This window comes from Lynx rufus, unplaced genomic scaffold (assembly GCF_022079265.1).
Source record: "Lynx rufus isolate CCGP_SWC_20201006 ecotype Redwood Valley unplaced genomic scaffold, mLynRuf1.p SCAF_4, whole genome shotgun sequence".
Taxonomy (NCBI): Eukaryota; Metazoa; Chordata; class Mammalia; order Carnivora; family Felidae; genus Lynx; species Lynx rufus.
Genome location: NW_025814856.1, coordinates 75,331,161 through 75,347,726, shown reverse-complemented (window position 1 = coordinate 75,347,726; position 16,566 = coordinate 75,331,161). Strand labels below are relative to the sequence as shown.

At 42.1% G+C, this 16,566-nt stretch overlaps 1 protein-coding gene across 1 annotated transcript in view; it reads left to right on the top strand.

Annotated features, from left to right (window-relative positions):
- The window catches only part of POU6F2 (POU class 6 homeobox 2), a 490,374-nt gene that overhangs the window by 216,525 nt on the left and 257,283 nt on the right, over window positions 1-16,566 (top strand). The window contains exons 3-4 of the mRNA XM_047096813.1: window positions 12,542-12,633; window positions 16,190-16,418. Coding sequence (XP_046952769.1) covers window positions 12,542-12,633; window positions 16,190-16,418 — 321 coding nt within the window. The remainder of the gene's footprint in view (window positions 1-12,541; window positions 12,634-16,189; window positions 16,419-16,566) is intronic.

Genomic DNA, 16,566 nt, shown 5'->3' with positions numbered 1-16,566 from the left:
AAGTGAGCCATTTTTGGCCAAAGCCAAAACACAGACACACTGCCCTGAAAATCATACCTCCAGCTCCCCCATATTTTATTTTATTTATTTTTTAAGTATGCTCCACCCCAGGGCGGGGCCCAATGTGGGGCCCAAACTCACATCCCTGAGATTAAGACCTAGACTGATATCAAGAGTCAGGTGCTTAACCAGCTGAGCCACGGTGATACCTTAAAAGGAAGATTTCGGAATAAGGATACCTTAATGTGATACCTTAAAAGGAAGATTTCGGAATAAAAATTGGGATGTGCATTATAATCAGTGGCAGGCATGTCTTGGTTTACTCGGGAGCTTTTTTCTTTCTTAGTGAAACAGAAAACATTCATTAGATGTACATCAATGGAATTCTAGATTTGATGAAATCCCGCATATATATTTTTAAATGGTTGCACACGCCTTCTTCCACTATTTCACCTTTCACTATTGTAGTTAGTAGTTTGCTCTGTTTCTGGTTTCAACCCTGATCTCCCCATTCTCAAGTCAAATGTAAACTCAACAAGTAAATCTTAAAAGTATTTGGACTTAAAACCTTACAGTTATCATCTCAGTGCAAGTCAAGTTTGGAAGGCACAGTTTTACATTATGAGCTCTGACACGGATCCAAAAAGAAGTTAATATAACAAATAGAAATTGCTACGCATTTGATGCTGTCATGTAACAGAGTCTAAATAATGATAAAAAACAGTATGAACAAGTTCTGTGAAGCTTTTCTTCTATTTGACTTTAAGTGGAACACAATCTTCAGAACAAGAGGACAACGAAATAATGCTTTGCTAAAAGGATAAAAGAATATGACCTAAGTCTATTAGTGATATAACACTCTATGAATGCACTCAAGTTAATGGCATCTTTTAGCAATAGTACTTTTTCAATTACAGTAATGCTAAGAGATAAATAGACTAAGTGAGAGAAAAATGGTCATGGACCCATGAATTGGACTAGATGTTTGGCTGTTTGGTTTTTTACAACCAACTGTCAGGGGAAAAAAAAAATCTAACTGACAATCTATTGATGGGGCATTCATTTGCATTTTTATATTCTGGATCTGCTTAATCTCATTACAGCTGCGATCTTTTGTTACCCAATCTCTGAAGAAGGTTTGGTAGCGTCTGGTAACTTGTGTATAATGAGCTAGACAGCATCCTTCTCTTCCCAGCACAGAGGCTCTGTTACCATAAGGGGTTGCTAACTAGGGGTGACGCTACAATTATGTGTGAGGCAGTTCCTCAGGGGTATTTCCTTCCTGTCCTTTGCTGAGGTCTAAATGACCCCACTTCCCACCAATCTTGAGTTGCACGCAAGAGCGATCGCAAATGCCACCCTTTCCAAGTATCTGCAGAAACACAGTTTTATTTCAGATTTAAGAGATTTAAAATTTTTATTCCCCTTTTTTAAAGTGGCACTCTGGCTACTTTTGCAAAGGATGTGGTATTCTGAGAGTAAATAACTGAAATGGATCGTCCAGACTCTTATTTTCATGGATCCTCACAAATGGAAAAGCGAAGATGTGGTTATAGACGGAGGAAGTGTCAGGAAAATTGCCATAAATCACAAAGCTAGAATGTGGGGCTACATTTGGCATCAGTTTTGTTGTGTTTTAAACAGAATAAATATGCTTCCCTTTAAGAATGTAGGACCTGCTCTTCCTGCTGTGAACCTCTTTTTGCCAGGAGTCCTCCCACTGGGTTGCGGGATGGTGGAGGGTGGGGTTGTGGAGGGTTGTTACTGTGATGGAGCGTTCCTCTTGAATGTGTTCTTTTCCTGCCCCGACTTCTGTGAGCAAGGATATGATAGTCTACTGCAAGTGTCTGATGGAAATTAAGCATCTTCTGGTATATTTGTGCTTGAATGCCACCCAAGTAAAGTAAGGGAGGGAGGGAGGAAGGAAAGAAGGAAGGGAGGGGAGGAAGGAAGGGGAAAGGAAACAAGGAAGGGATGAGGGGAAGAGAGAGGAAGGGAAGGAGAAAAGAAGGAAGCAGGGAGGAAGGGAAGGAAGGACTTACAAACACAAAGCCAGTACTTCTCACACTTTACTGTGGGTGTAAATCACCCGGGGATTTTGTTACAACACGCAGGTTCTGGTTCAGTGGATCTCAGACCTGGATTCTCGGGGACCTGTGTGCCTTTCTAACGAGGTGCCTGGTGATGCCAAAGCTGCCGGCCCAGAGATCATGCCTTCAGCATGTAGACCCTAAACTAAGAATGCAGCTGTCCTGTAGCTCATGATGAACATTATTTTAAAGAATATGGGGGTGCTTACTTCTTAGGAATTTGTCAGAGTCTGTCTGGGGGGAAATGGGGCACAGAAAAAGCTCACATCTGGTGGGATCCACCCTTCACCCTCCTCTCATCCTGTGCCATTTCCATGCCTCCGTCACCCACTTTCCCAGATCTGGAACCTAGAGGTCTCCAGAGCCAAGTTCCACTGGGAAAATACCTGAAAAACATGGTTTCTGTCACGGCATTGGGGATTTATTATGTTCTATCTCCCTAAAACACTTGGCATTTGACATATAAGGTAGTGTAGCCTTGGAGTCTAACAGAACTGGGTTCAAATCCTGATGCTATCCCTCACTAACTGCGTGACCATAAGCGAGTTATTTAACCTGCCTAAACCTTAGTTTACACATCTGTAAAATGGGAATGATAATACTACTAATATAGGGGTTACTATAGAGATTAAATGAGAAAATGTATCTAAATTACAGAGCACAGTGGCTGGCCCACAGTAAGTATTCAGTTAACGGTAGGTATTATGAGATATTTGAGTGGTAGATAGTCTAGCTGATCAAGACAAGGGCCTTCTATTGATCAGATGACCTGGGATATGGTTGCCTCTCTGTCACTTACTTGTTACGTGAGTAATAGTGAGTTAATCTCTATAAAGTTTAGTTTCCTGTATAAATGGACACAATAATCATAAGCTTACCTTATAGGGTTATTGTAAGGGCTGATTAAACAATATATATAAAGAAATTAATGTATTACTTAGCACATAGAACTTTATAGATATAAAGAAAATTATATTGGTGTCTCTAGAAAAAAGAATTGAGGGAAAAGAGGAATTAGTTATTCCAAGAAGAAAAATTTTCAGAGTGTTTGTCAGACATAGTCTGTTTCTGGAGGAGCATAGGCAGAGACATCCTGATCCTCAAACCCTACCATGTCAATGAGAAACTCCCCAATGCTCTGTGACCGACTAGTGTCCCCTAATGCTAAACAGACACTTCACAGATACTGGGAAAAAAAATGCAACGCAGTGAATTTTTCATTAAACTAAATTTTTTCTATTTAAAAGATTGTCTTTTAAATGTAAACACACCCTTCAGGGTGAGAGAAGGGCATTCAAATGCCTTTGTTATCTGATAATGACAGCTCATGGCAGTTCTGAAAGGTATTTTTGCTTGGCAAAATGAAATGTTGAGATCTTTCTGTTCACACAATTATTAACATGCTCCTTCAATTTGACTGCTGTGTGAAATCTCAGAGTCTGGGTAAGTCAGTGGTTGGTGACCACCCAACCACCTGATCTTTGCCATCACAAATGCGACCACTGCAGATGGACAACCACAAGTTTCTGCACTGGGCGTCTCCGAGAACTCGTAGCATTCGTGTTTTGTCAGAAGCGACTGTACCCAGAGGCCATCATTTCCACTCAAAATAATGGTTTATTCTGTTGTAGCTCATGGTGAAATCATATTCGGAACATTAGATCAGCAGCCTTGTTGCCGCTGAAGGGTTGTGCCGAGTTCAGGCCTCTGGAAGGCATCTAGGGTCTCAGAGGAGGAGTGGGGGATGATCTACCCTTGTGATATCCATGAAACTTCAGTCTGGAGCCAGGATGTTGGGCCTATGTGATCATGACACAGCAATTTCTGTCTCTTTTAATTTTTTTTAACGTTTTTATTCATTTTTTGAGATAGAGAGAGACAGTGTGTGAGCAGGGGAGGGGCAGAGAGAGAGGGAGACACAGAATCCAAAGCAGGCTCCAGGCTCTGAGCTGTCAGCACAGGGCCTGACACGGGGCTCAAACCCACGAACCGCGAGATCATGACCTGAGCTGAAGTCGGTTGCCTAACCGACTGAGCCACCCAGGTACCCCGTGACACAGCAGTTTCTATTTGCCACCCCCCTTCCCCTTCAGGCTTGGGTTTCCAGGTATCTATGTGGGGCTGCTCAGCTAAGAGCTTCAATACACTGACACAGTTTAAGATCTCCTGATGAGACTTTTGGTGGGGCAGCCCCCTGGGCCTGTAAGGCCACAGAGAAGCTTTGCAGGTATTAGAAAACAAACCCACATATTGCTAGAAAAGCCTGGAGGATGAGATATTGCAACAAGAACTACACCGGCCTCTACCCCACACCACCTGAATGGCACAGCACTACAGCACAGGTGATAGGCGAGAAAAAGTACACTAGCTTCCCCCCCTTTCGCCTCTTCCCACTCCAGAACACACATGAACACACATGGGCATGTGCATGTACACACACACACACACATTTTCACCTAAGCTTGTACCAAAAATTTGAGGCACAGTATTTAACAGCTTTGACCATTTTTCCAAGCACATTTATGGTCAGTTCTTAGACATTCTTGCATATTGTACCATGGGTAGCTAATGTGGGAGAACTTTAACACGAGGCCCATCACATTGCCCTGGAGTATTTAGATCATGTCCCCTTGTTGCCAAGCTTGATGATGGTCCAGTGGCCAGTCAGAAGGGAAAGGCTGTGGTTTTTGTTCGTGAAAGCACAACACTGTTAGAAAGCTAGGTCTACAGCTGAGGAAAGACACAGAACATCTTTTTTCTTAAGTTTATTTATTTATTTTGAGAGAGAGAGAGAGAGAGAGAGTGCACTTGAGCAAGGGAGGGGCAGACAGAGAGGGAGAGAGGGAATCCCAAATAGGATCCACACCCAGTACAGAGAACGACACGGGGCCTGAACTCACGAACCATGAGATCGTGACCTGAGCCAAAATCAAGAGTCAAGACACTTAACCGACTGAGCCACCCAGGTGCCCTGACATGTGACATCTTCTATATGATTTCCCTTTGGGATTCATACCCTGACTTTCCATTTTAAGCATAGGTAAATAGGAAGTCATAGAAAACAAAACAATGCTTCCTCTTAATTTTCTATCAAATAGTATATTTATGTGGTGATTGGTAGTGATGTATAGCAGATGAATGGATGATTTGTAAGTTCAATTTCCTGTTGGGGAAAGAGACTGTATCTAAATTCCTCTGTAGGCACAAATACTATTTTCAGAATTTGTATTGATTTGGAAAAAAATGGCTCCCCATTGTAGGTTTAGGTGCCACTTTCAAAATTTGGGGACCCTTAATAAGGAAGTCCCTTGATAGAAAACCAGCAAGCCAAAATTGTGTGGAAACTGAGTCAGTGGCAGCTGACAGTGAGCCAAGGGCAGGGAACGCTTCATGGGCCTGGTATCTTCTGTAGGCACACAGGGCTCTGAACCCAGCAGAGTCCCGAATGTGCATATTAGCACTCCAAGGTCTCTGTCTTCCAATTCTTAATAATTTATCTTTGAAATTGTGTCTTGTAAGCAAAGTCCGATGGGACAACAAAAGCATGTGGGTGGGGGTTTGAGCCTCTGGAGGTCCAGCTGCTATCTCCTCACTTCCTCAGGACCTGTTCCATGCCCCTCGTGCCCCAGGACCCCTGGAAGCCTGACTATGGCTGTCACTTTCTCCTTTATGCCTTTCTTGGAAGCCTGGGTCAGGTGTAGCAAGGGTCACGTGCTCAGGGTAGGACTGACCAGAGGCTTCAGACTACCCCTGATCGAGGTGTTTAGTTCATGCCAGCAAGGAGGTTGCAATCCCTTGGGTCCACCCATATGCCATGGATTGAAACACCAACATGCATGGATATTTTCATACCCACACATATATACATACAGGCTAAAGAGCTGGCTTCCTGTAGATGCAAAGGTGAGTTAGAAAAAGACTTCTCCCTGGAAGAACTGCTCTTCTTGTGGAATCCGTACCCCCAAGTTCTCTGTATGCCAGTAGTAAGTCATGGAATTTTGCTTAGGTGTGTTTGATGACTCTCTCTCTCTCTCTCTCTTTTTTCCTCTCTTTTCTGGGAGGAAGCATTTATAGAAGTTGAGAACTTTACTGGCCTGGATATCACAGGAGTTCAGCTTTGCTTTTATTAGATGGATAAGAAAACAAATGATAAACAATTGTTGGAAAAAGATGGGAGGGAGATTTAGTAAATTCCAAGAGAGGAATAAAACATGTCTTTGAAGTATTCTACAGCATGGATAGACTAAGTCTACGTGCAGAAAGGAAGCAATTTTTCAATACTTTTCGTAGATATTACAAAAACATCTTCAAGATAATCAAGTCCAAATAAGGGACTTATAGGATTTCTCGTTATGCTTTATCGAGATATCTCAAATCTCCCTTTGACTTCCCATGCACATGTGCAATTTTTAAATAAATATCAGCATTGAGGACCACTGAGCACCTAGACCCCTCCCTCAAAGAAAACTGGATTTCCCTTCACTAAAGGCCTGGGAAGTCACCTACTAGAAAAGTAAAGAAATTCACTTTTCACATGAATGTCATCAGACATTCTCTGTTCTCCAGGCCTCAATGAGTAGAGTTGTAAGTACTTATCAACAGGACCCAGAAAAACATACAAACCCTTATGTGAACGAATGAACAGTTACTTTTCAAGTGTGTCTTATTACTTTAGAGTCTCCAGTTTCACCAGGGGTCTGGCTAGGGGTCTGTACATAAACATGTGTGTGGCCAGTATCCTAAAGAAATCCTGACTGGCCACCACGGTGGCAAACAGTGGCAGTGGCTCTAAAAAAGATTTTTATAGACACCTCCACTCCTTCCTTGGCATTTGGTGATCTTGAAGAAATTGAAAGAAAGGGAAGTTTCATTTAGAGAAACCTCTGCCCTGCTTAGTTGGGTTCACATGCTCAACATGAAATAATAATGCATTCAACAATCCATCTTATAATAAGCAACCTTTGCATCACCTCACTTGCTGGTGAAAACTGCAAACAGTGGTTAAGGGAGGTCTGAACACCAGAAAAAGCTGAGAGATCCCTGTGACCTTCATGCAATTATGTCTATGCTAATGCATAGAGGACAGAAGCCCAAACCCTCTCTCTGAAGAAACCCATTTGTTAAAAATGCATTGGTCGCTAACAAGAGAATCTTATGACCTGAACATGAGAAGAAGGCCCACCAGGTGGGAGAAAGTGGAACTGGTTTATTCTGGACGAACAATTTGTATTTGCAATTCTAGTTCCTTCTCAGTCCATCCTGACCTTGTATCCTCTTTGCAAAGCGAATGGGGTAAGGCTCCAGAAAAGACCACACCCTCTCAGGATTAAAGGTGGTTTTTTGTTTCTTAAAATTACGTATTTGCAAAAGCCAACTCCCAAAAGGGCTGGGGGGCTGGGAGCATTTAATACACCAGTGGAATGTCCCCCTCTTTACTTACAGAGTAACTGAGAGGTGCCAAGCCTTGGCTTGCCTTATTTAATGAAAATGCATCGTACCCAAAAAAGAAAAAGAAGGAAAAGGAGGAGGAGGAGGAGGAGAGGAAGAGGAAGAGGAAGAAGGAGAAGGAGGAGGAGGAAGGGGAGGAGGGGGAGGAAGGGGAGTAGGGAAGAGGAAGAGAATTTGCAAAAGAAAACTAACCTGCTATGAGGAACACAGTGCCAGTCATTCAGGAGCTCACAGCTTGAGCTGGGTGGGAGCGTGGAGATTGCAAGGCTGTCCCCTGAGGAAGGGGCCAAAGGGAGGAGACCAGGATCTGGGTGTCCCCCTCTCAGTTCTGTGGACAGTCTGGTCCCTCCAGAGCAGAGAGATCTGCAGACAGCCTTGCAGATTTCAGATGTGAGATTGACACCCGGAAGACGGTGTTGAATGAACCAGTGCTCTGGCAAGCAAACATCTTAACAGTTAAAAATAAGTTTTATCTTAGCATAACTCCTAATCAGTCTTTCAGTGTCTTCACCATTTATGACCTTTCCTTTCCATAGCAGACTTATGCTAGGGATCCCTGTATATACAGAGAACTGACTCCTATTGTATAGCTATTTAGAATTTTATATTATGATCCCTTTAAAATCCGTTTTTACACTCCTTGGACTACCTGTGAACAAATCATAATTACAAAATAGATGTATCTGAGATGATTCTTCCCCTTGCTAAGCTAGAAGCCAACCAGGATAAGATGGAAGAATTTTCCAGGTGAAGACACTTGGCAGGCAAGGAGGCAATGCCAGCTGATGCTACTCTGCTATTCACAGAACTAATCATGTATGGTTCCTCAGTGGAAGGAGATTCAGATTTGCATGGGCAGCATCGACAGCACTGTTGTCCCACCCCCCACCCCGTGGTCCTCAATCACTGGTGGGTTTTATAAAACGCACATGGGAGCCACCGCCACCCCTGGGCTATTTCATCCATTGCCTCATGAGCAATGTGCACCCCTGTGTCCAAGAAATTCTACGAACCCAAGATTCTCAGCCTGGGCAGGAACTACTGGTCTAAGCCCTGGTCTGAGAATTTGAAAGCTGTTTGCCAGTATTGTTTTGCCGTATTTTCTGATCACATTATCATGGACTGAAGGACGTGTTATATGTAAACGTCTAGCTTCGTAGGCTCTTAAAGTTCAGTAGCAAACATTCACCAAATGGTACGGAGTACACAAGGTAGCATGGGGGAGAATGTGGATTGCACATATAGGGACTGGAGTAGGTATTGAGTTGACTCGGGGCAGGTGAATGTTATGGGCAAATTGAATAATATTAAATACATTAAATTACAAATTGAAGCTTATTAAATAATAGTAGTCAACAGAATTAGCACGTATGTGACAAACATGCACTGTTCCAAGAAATTTACAAATACATGTGCTCATTTAGTCCTTACAACAGCAACCCTATGAGGGAGGCCCTGTTATTATTTTGAACTTTTACAGGAGATAGCTGATGCATAAAAAAGTTGGAAAACAAGTCTAAGTTCACATACCTGGTTAAGTGGCAGAGGTAAACCCAGGCAGAGTTTAAAATTTAAAAGAGCCCTTGCTTGAAACCTGTACACCAAACTGCTTTTTCTTTTTAAAATTATATTTATTTTATTATTTTGTTTTAGAGAGAGAAAGTGGGGGAGAGGGGCAGAGCGGGGGAGACAGAGAGACTCTTAAGCAGGCTCCATGCTCAGCATGGCGCCCAACACAGGACTTGATCCCACGACCATGGGATCACGACCTGAGCTGAAATTAAGAGTCGGACACTCAACCAGCTGAACCACCCAGGCACCCTACACCAAACTGCTTTTTGTATCTAAATTGGAATTGAGATGGACTTTGCCAATAAGCTAATAATTTAAAGATATTTCCAAGGTTTATACTAACCACTAGTAAACAGTCAGGTGGATGCCAATGCCTATCTTATAGGAATTCTACCACCCCCAAATTAAAAGCCAAATCTCTCTTTCCACTGATTGCATTCAATCGATGCAAATGACACGCCTGCATCAGGGCCTGGGTGTGCAGTGGTGAGTCTGCTCTGTTGAAGCTCGCAGTCACTGCCTGAAAAGTGCAGGCTACTAAATTCAGAACAGGTCACAGAGAGCTTTCTGGATATCCTTGATCTCCAAGAGAGGTAGCATGTTTCCTAGGATCCTGATCGGAGGAACCTGCCCAGCCCGTTTAAGTTCATGTTTTCACGTCCCTGGCCGTGGAAATAGGTGACCTCAAATCTCTGCTAACGCGTGGCTAAGTGCTGCTTCAAATCTCTTAGAAACCCTTCGCCAGTGTCATCTATTCATTCTGACTGCTGGATTCCCCCCTCTGGCTCCGATAAGGCCCCCAATTTGGGAACTGCCTTCCGACCAGACAGATGAGTTTATGGTCCTACAAGGTTAAGCATGATACATGTGTTTCGGGAAAATGGAGATGCGCATTAAGAAGAAACATTACTTTCTGATCCAAGCAGGAGAGCATACATAATCTCCTCTAAAGCCTGTGAAAGACTTCATTTTACACATGAAATTGTGTGGAATTGCCCTGTACTGTGCTGAACATGGTTTCTGAGAATAACCAGCCTCAAAACAAGCTGCCGTGTGCTGGTGAGGGCCTCCAGCAACAAAGAATAAAATGTAAGCAAATGTAATCGGTGTAAAGTTACGGGCAGCAAGCACACTGTGTTGATGACACAATGCCTGGATGGGCCAGATCCTAAACCTTACGACGGTATATCATTACGAACAGGGTCCAAAAGTGAGCCTGGTTCGTGTGAAAGAAATTTGAGGCAGGAGGGCCTGACACAGTATAGAATTTTTTTTTTTTTAATTAAGACATACACACGTTTTTATTGTGGAAAAGGGGGCTTTCTCCTTTCCTTTGTTTTGTAAAACTTTCCTTTCTCTGTCTGACGTAAAAATCCATGCCTGGTGAGTATGAGGAAACCACCCCAAATTTTAAAGTGTCTTCAAAAACTACACCAAAGTGGATTTTTAGCTGTTTGAGAACATAACTAAGTGACCAAACACCACACTTAGGGAGCTGGGTTTGCTCAATAAAAGTCCATAAAGCTCTACTGAGAATTTTAAGGTGAAATTGGACTTAGTTCTACAAGAACAGAACATATGAGATTCACCCCACATAGTGCACAGTTTAAAGTGCCCTGCTACTCAAGCATAATGAGTAAATCGCATATAAAAAATTTAGAAGAAAGGTCTCCTGCACATTATGAGGAAATTGTTGGCATCTTATGATGGGTCATCTTACCCTTGTTATTAAATGACAGCGATCATTAAAATGCCAAACATATTTTGACAGAATTCACTTTATAAAATGTCAGCAAGTCTGTGTTTTTATTAGTTTGTTCCAAATCAATTTAGGAATTTCAATAGAACGCTTGTATGTATTCCCCAAGCAATGTCCATTCCTGACTTTCTGCACAAAAAAAATATTACAAATTAATCAGATTTTCAGAGTTCTGCATAATGGCTTTGCACATTTATTGCTTAATCCTATTATAAAATGTGGTTATGATTGACACCTCACAGTGGAGATAGAAGTCAATTGAATAATATGTAGCAGTCAATTTTATTTGTAGCTTAATGTGCTGGAGTATTTTTTTCCCACATTTCCATTATTTATAAGTCTGTCCCTTTGGAGAATATATAGAAGAATTTGTTTTAAATGAGCCAATAATACCTTCTTTAAAATTTATAAGCGTGACAGAATCATCTTTTTTTCTCGGTCGTCCACGGCCTGCCAGTAAACAGGGTTTGAATTGTCTTTTCCAATTGCTATTCATAGGACAAACATCAGGAAAGAGGATCTCGTTAAGGGTGGCTTGGAATTGGATTTCAACCACCAAGAAAACAAAAGTTACCAAGTAAAACCCTTCAAAAATTGCTGCTAGCTTTATTTATTTATTTTTTGTTTTGTTTTGCTTACTTATTCATCTATTTATTGTTACTGCCACTGCGCTCCTGCTCCGGTCTGTCCTGAAACAACGGCCAGAAGCATAGACAGAGATGTTGTACTGTTTAAGAAGGTCTGGGGGCGCCTGGGTGGCTCAGTCAGTTAAGCGTCGACTTGAGCTCAGGTCATGATCTCACGGTTCATGAGTTCGAGCCCCATGTCCAGCTCTGTGCTGACAGCTCAGAGCCTGGAGCCTGCTTCGGATTCTGTGTCTCCCTCGCTCTCTGCCCCTCCCCTGCTCGCACTCTGTCTCTTTCTCTCTCAAAAATAAACATTTAAAAACAATTAAAAAAAAAACCAAAGTTTGAAAGACTTGCTCTTTTGGTGGCATTTCATTTTTCATGCTTTGGAGTCCAATAGGATTCCAAGCAAAGGAAGTGAGTTGTGTCCTGTGCTTAGCATAGCGGGGGGTCCCTGGAGTTAGCGAGGAATTCATGCTGTTTCAATTAGCATCCAGAAAACTTGCTTCAGGAGACCCACATGCTCTTCAGGGTATCACCTAAGGTGATTGCAAAAGTCTGTCTTTAGGAAAACATATTCCTGAGATTTGGTGTCTGAAACGTGCCTGGAGAAAAGGCTTAAGGGTATGAAGCCATATTAGGGGATAATATAGATGTACTTGGTCATGTCTGGGATCACGCTTTCTCTGGCTTTGGGAAATTAGATTAGCTGTTGCCCGCCTGTGCATAAAGGAGGCAGTCTCCCACCCATGCAACGCATTGGCATCCCCCTGCAAAATGATGGCTCACGCAAGCCTGTTAGTGCGGCTGATGATGGTGTCGCGTTCCCCCCCATCACAGCCTTCTCCCTCCCGGAATGACTGGCCATCCTGAATATCCGTTAGCATAATTTATGCAGTTGACAAGTGATTTGAGCACTGGAGCTATTGATAAACCACTCTGGCATGTCTGTACCTTAATGTTATGTGACATCACAGGAAAACGGGGTCATGTGCATTCCCGGGCTGGATCTTATATTAAGGGAGTGCTTCTGTTTTGAATTCCAGGGGCCAGAGGAAACCCAGCACTATCAGACCCAGGCACTCCTGACCAACACCAAGGCAGTCAGACCCACCTCCCTTTCCCGGTTGGGCCACAGGTCAGTATCTCTCAACTACTTTCCATTAGGGCTGCGTTTAGGGTGGTTCAACCATATAAATAACCAAATAAATAATAATGAGTTAAATCCAATCAACTCCAACAGAGCACACATGGCAATAAATTTTTGTATGGGGAAACTGTGTGACTACATTATTTATTAAATACCATCAAGAAAAAAAGTGTTCACAGAACTCTCTTTTTAAAGGAAATATTGGTTTTAATCACTTGGAATATTTTTTTTTCCCTTGAAATCCACTTCAACCGTGTTGGTTACTATGCAGCCTTCTAGAAAGTAAAACTTTAATGACTGGAGTGTGAAGAAAATTAAGTTATTTCAACCTTACGATAGCCATTTTTGAAATACAAGATGTGATTTAATATAAAAAAGTTAATGCAATTTTAATGCAAGTTCAGCTTATTGGGTTTGACAATACTGTACATCACATACAGCTCTTGCATTAATAAAGAAATACATTCATTATTTTTTAAAGTCCAATATTTGTTTCTTGCAGCCTGGTGTGGTTATATGGAGATGTAGAACACAATTATAAAAGCTGGGCTCTTTGCTATTATTGTTTTTTGGTGTTTTTTTTTTTATCTCCGTCATTTAATGTGAAAGCTTTCAGAGTTCACCTGTTTTTATGGGAAAAGAAGCTCATATGTGAGCCTTTCTCTCTCTTTTGCTGTCATGGTTGTTCCTAAAAATTAATCACTTTCAGCACTCTGAGGGCTCACCAATTGAAGGCTTGAAAACCCAAGTTTAAGGGCTTGGGTGGTGGTCTTGGCTTTCTTGTTCCAGCTGCCACCAAGTCCTAATGTCTGTCTCGGGTCCTAATGTCTGAGCACCACGATGCCTCAGTGCTCAAGGACAGAAAGCCTGGGGAGGTGTCTCTTCGCCTATGGAAGCCCATAGAGGATTCTACTGGGAATCTTGGAAGATGGCTTCTTCCGGCCATACCTTTTCTGATTTCATGCTTGTGACACTGTGTGCATGTGTATGTGCGTGTGCATGTGTGTGAACATACCAGGGCTGACAAACTCATGCCTCCAGGTCAGATAAGTGAATGACAGACCCAGACAGTGAGAAGCGTGGGTGGGCATTGTGACAAAGGGAGAAGGCATGCCCTGCTTTAACCCCGAGGATTCAATTTAAAAAAAAAAAATACTACGTGCTCAAACCCCCAACTCTGTGTCCTGTACAGTCTAAGAACCAGTCATTTTCCTTCCTTCTTATTATGATGTTACTGTTGACAGTGGTGTCACATCAGCGATCTGAGCACCAGTTTATAATTTTGTACTTATTCCTAAAAAATACGTTTATTTTGTCTTTAGAGTAATTAAAAAAATTTTTTTTAACATTTTTACTTATTATTGAGAGACAGAGAGAGACAGAGCATGAGCATGGGAGAGGCAGACACAGAATCCGAAGCAGGGTCCAGGCTCCGAGCTGTCAGCACAGAGCCTGATGCAGGGCTCAAACTCACAAACTATGAGATCATGACCTGAGCCGAAGTCGGACGCTCAACCGACTAAGCCACCCAGGCGCTCCCAATTTTATTTATTTATTTTTTAAAGAGAGACAGTTACTTTGTAAATTGAGTAGAGTCTAACAAATACATCAGGAGCTAGGCCTGTGGAGTCTGGACCAGTTGTCTAAAACCAGGCTACTTGATGTCCCAGGGCTTGTCCAGAAGCCTCCCTGGAAGGAGCTACACAGGGTTGCTGTAGGCAGTGGCCAGAGGGTGGGTTCAGCCCTCCTCCCTTCATCCCTCTCTAAAACAGTTCCGTGTATTGAGAGGGGATGGTGAGAAAGGGGCGAGCCATGGGCTCTGAAGCAGTCTGCCCTCACATGAACCCCCCACAATCACCAGATATGGGACTTGGGGCAAGTTACTAATCTCTCTGGATCTCATTGGCAGGACAACTGCACTAACACATGCACAGCAATATTAGAATAGTGCCTGGCTATAATTTATTAGGCTTTGTGCTATGCCTGTATTTAATTACCTCTTACTTTATGGAATCATTCTGTATTAAACACACAGAAGTTGAAACCCCACAGTAAGAGTTTTGTATTGGTTCCACTAGAAGAAAAATAGACATGGGATTATGTGTCACATGGTTCCCCAAAAGGGTGCAACGAAAGTGCCAGATAAAGAACTGTAAGATCAAATACATTCTAGTCATTTGGCCTGACCAGGACAAGAATCTCTCCTAGGTCATCCTGGTGGAAAGCCCACACTCGGGCTCAAACATGTCTGGGGCCCAAAGCGCACACTGATGAGTCTGCCTTTCCAGATCAAACAATGACTATTGGATAAATAGTGGATACAAACATATGTTTGGAATGTTGTATGAACTGAGCAAGGAATGTTAGAGTAATAACAGGAGACATCTATAAAAGATTTTCTAAATTAGCCACATCAAATATTTTCGCTTTTCTGTAGTTTTTTTTTCAGATATCTTAATCATCCACACACGACTTCACCATTTTAATGATTGCATTATCATTGCTTAATGATTATCCAGTTTTTTAATGTATTCTCATTTTATAAACATTTTCCATTTTTCTAAAGAGGTGCCATAATGACCCACTTTAACGATTAGGTTATATCTTGTCAGGCTTAGTATGATAACAAAGTATGCTTCAGCATTTATATATTTTAAAATGTAATGCATATTTTCATTTATCTTTTGTCTTTTTACAATTTTTTAAACAATTTTTTAAGTTCATGTATTCTGAGAGAGAGAGAGAGAGAGAGAGAGAGCAGGAGGGGCAGAGAGAGAGGGAATGAGAAAATCCAAAGCACACTCTGCCCTCTCAGCGCAGAGCCCAATGTGGTGCTTGAACTCACGAACCATGAGATAATGACCTGAACCAAAACCGAGATTTGGATGGTTAACCAATTGAGCCACCCAGGAGCCTCTCCTTTGTCTTTTTGAATAATATCTTCAGGCTGTATCCCTGGAGTATGTTCTGAGTCAAAAGGGGTTGAATATTTTTGCAATTCTTGATATAGATTTCCAAATTACTTTCCAAAAGACTTATGATTGAGTACATGTCCTAAATCCACATAATGGTGTCACTACAGACTTACCAGCATGCTGTAACTCTTTTACATTATTTTTGATAAGTTAATTAAATAAAAAATAGTATTTTATTGCTAAATTTGAGCCAAAAAAAAAAAAAAATCCCCTGATGCCAATGAGTTCTTTCTGGAACAACACAGAACAAATAGGAAGAGAATTTCAAATATATAAGGATAAGATCAAATGAAAATTCATTGGAAGTATAATACATAAGTGTAAGGTATTACTTTAAAAGGTATTTGACGTCCTGAAAAGAAATCCAGACCAAATGAAATTTTCCAAAGAAATAAATGAAATGTGATTTCAATTTTTTTTTCTACTAGTTCATTTTAGAATAGAGCATGCTTGTTTGCTACTTGTTCAGGAGATTTCTGACCCTGCTTAAGTAAAGGAAAATGCTCTAAAAGGCCATGTCCTGCTTGGTTCCACTGGAAAGTGAGCTAGGATTATCTGTTTCCTTGCAGCCACTTCTGACAGCACAACAGTTAGCCTCTGCTGTCGCTGGCGTGATGCCGGGAGGCACGCCAGCCCTCAACCAGCCTATCCTCATCCCCTTCAACATGGCCGGACAGCTAGGAGGACAACAAGGACTGGTCCTCACACTGCCTACCGCGAATCTCACCAACATCCAAGGGCTGGTAGCAGCAGCTGCGGCTGGAGGCATTATGACTCTGCCATTGCAAAATCTACAAGGTAACCCATTGTCTCCATGTGCCATGTTGGGCTCAATCCACTGGCCAGTGTTCTCTGAGGTGCTCAAGTGCCCAGTGGCGAATGTAGTTCAGAGTTACTTCCACTATTGAGGAGATGGAAGGCTTGTGTAGGCAGCAAAGTTTCAAGT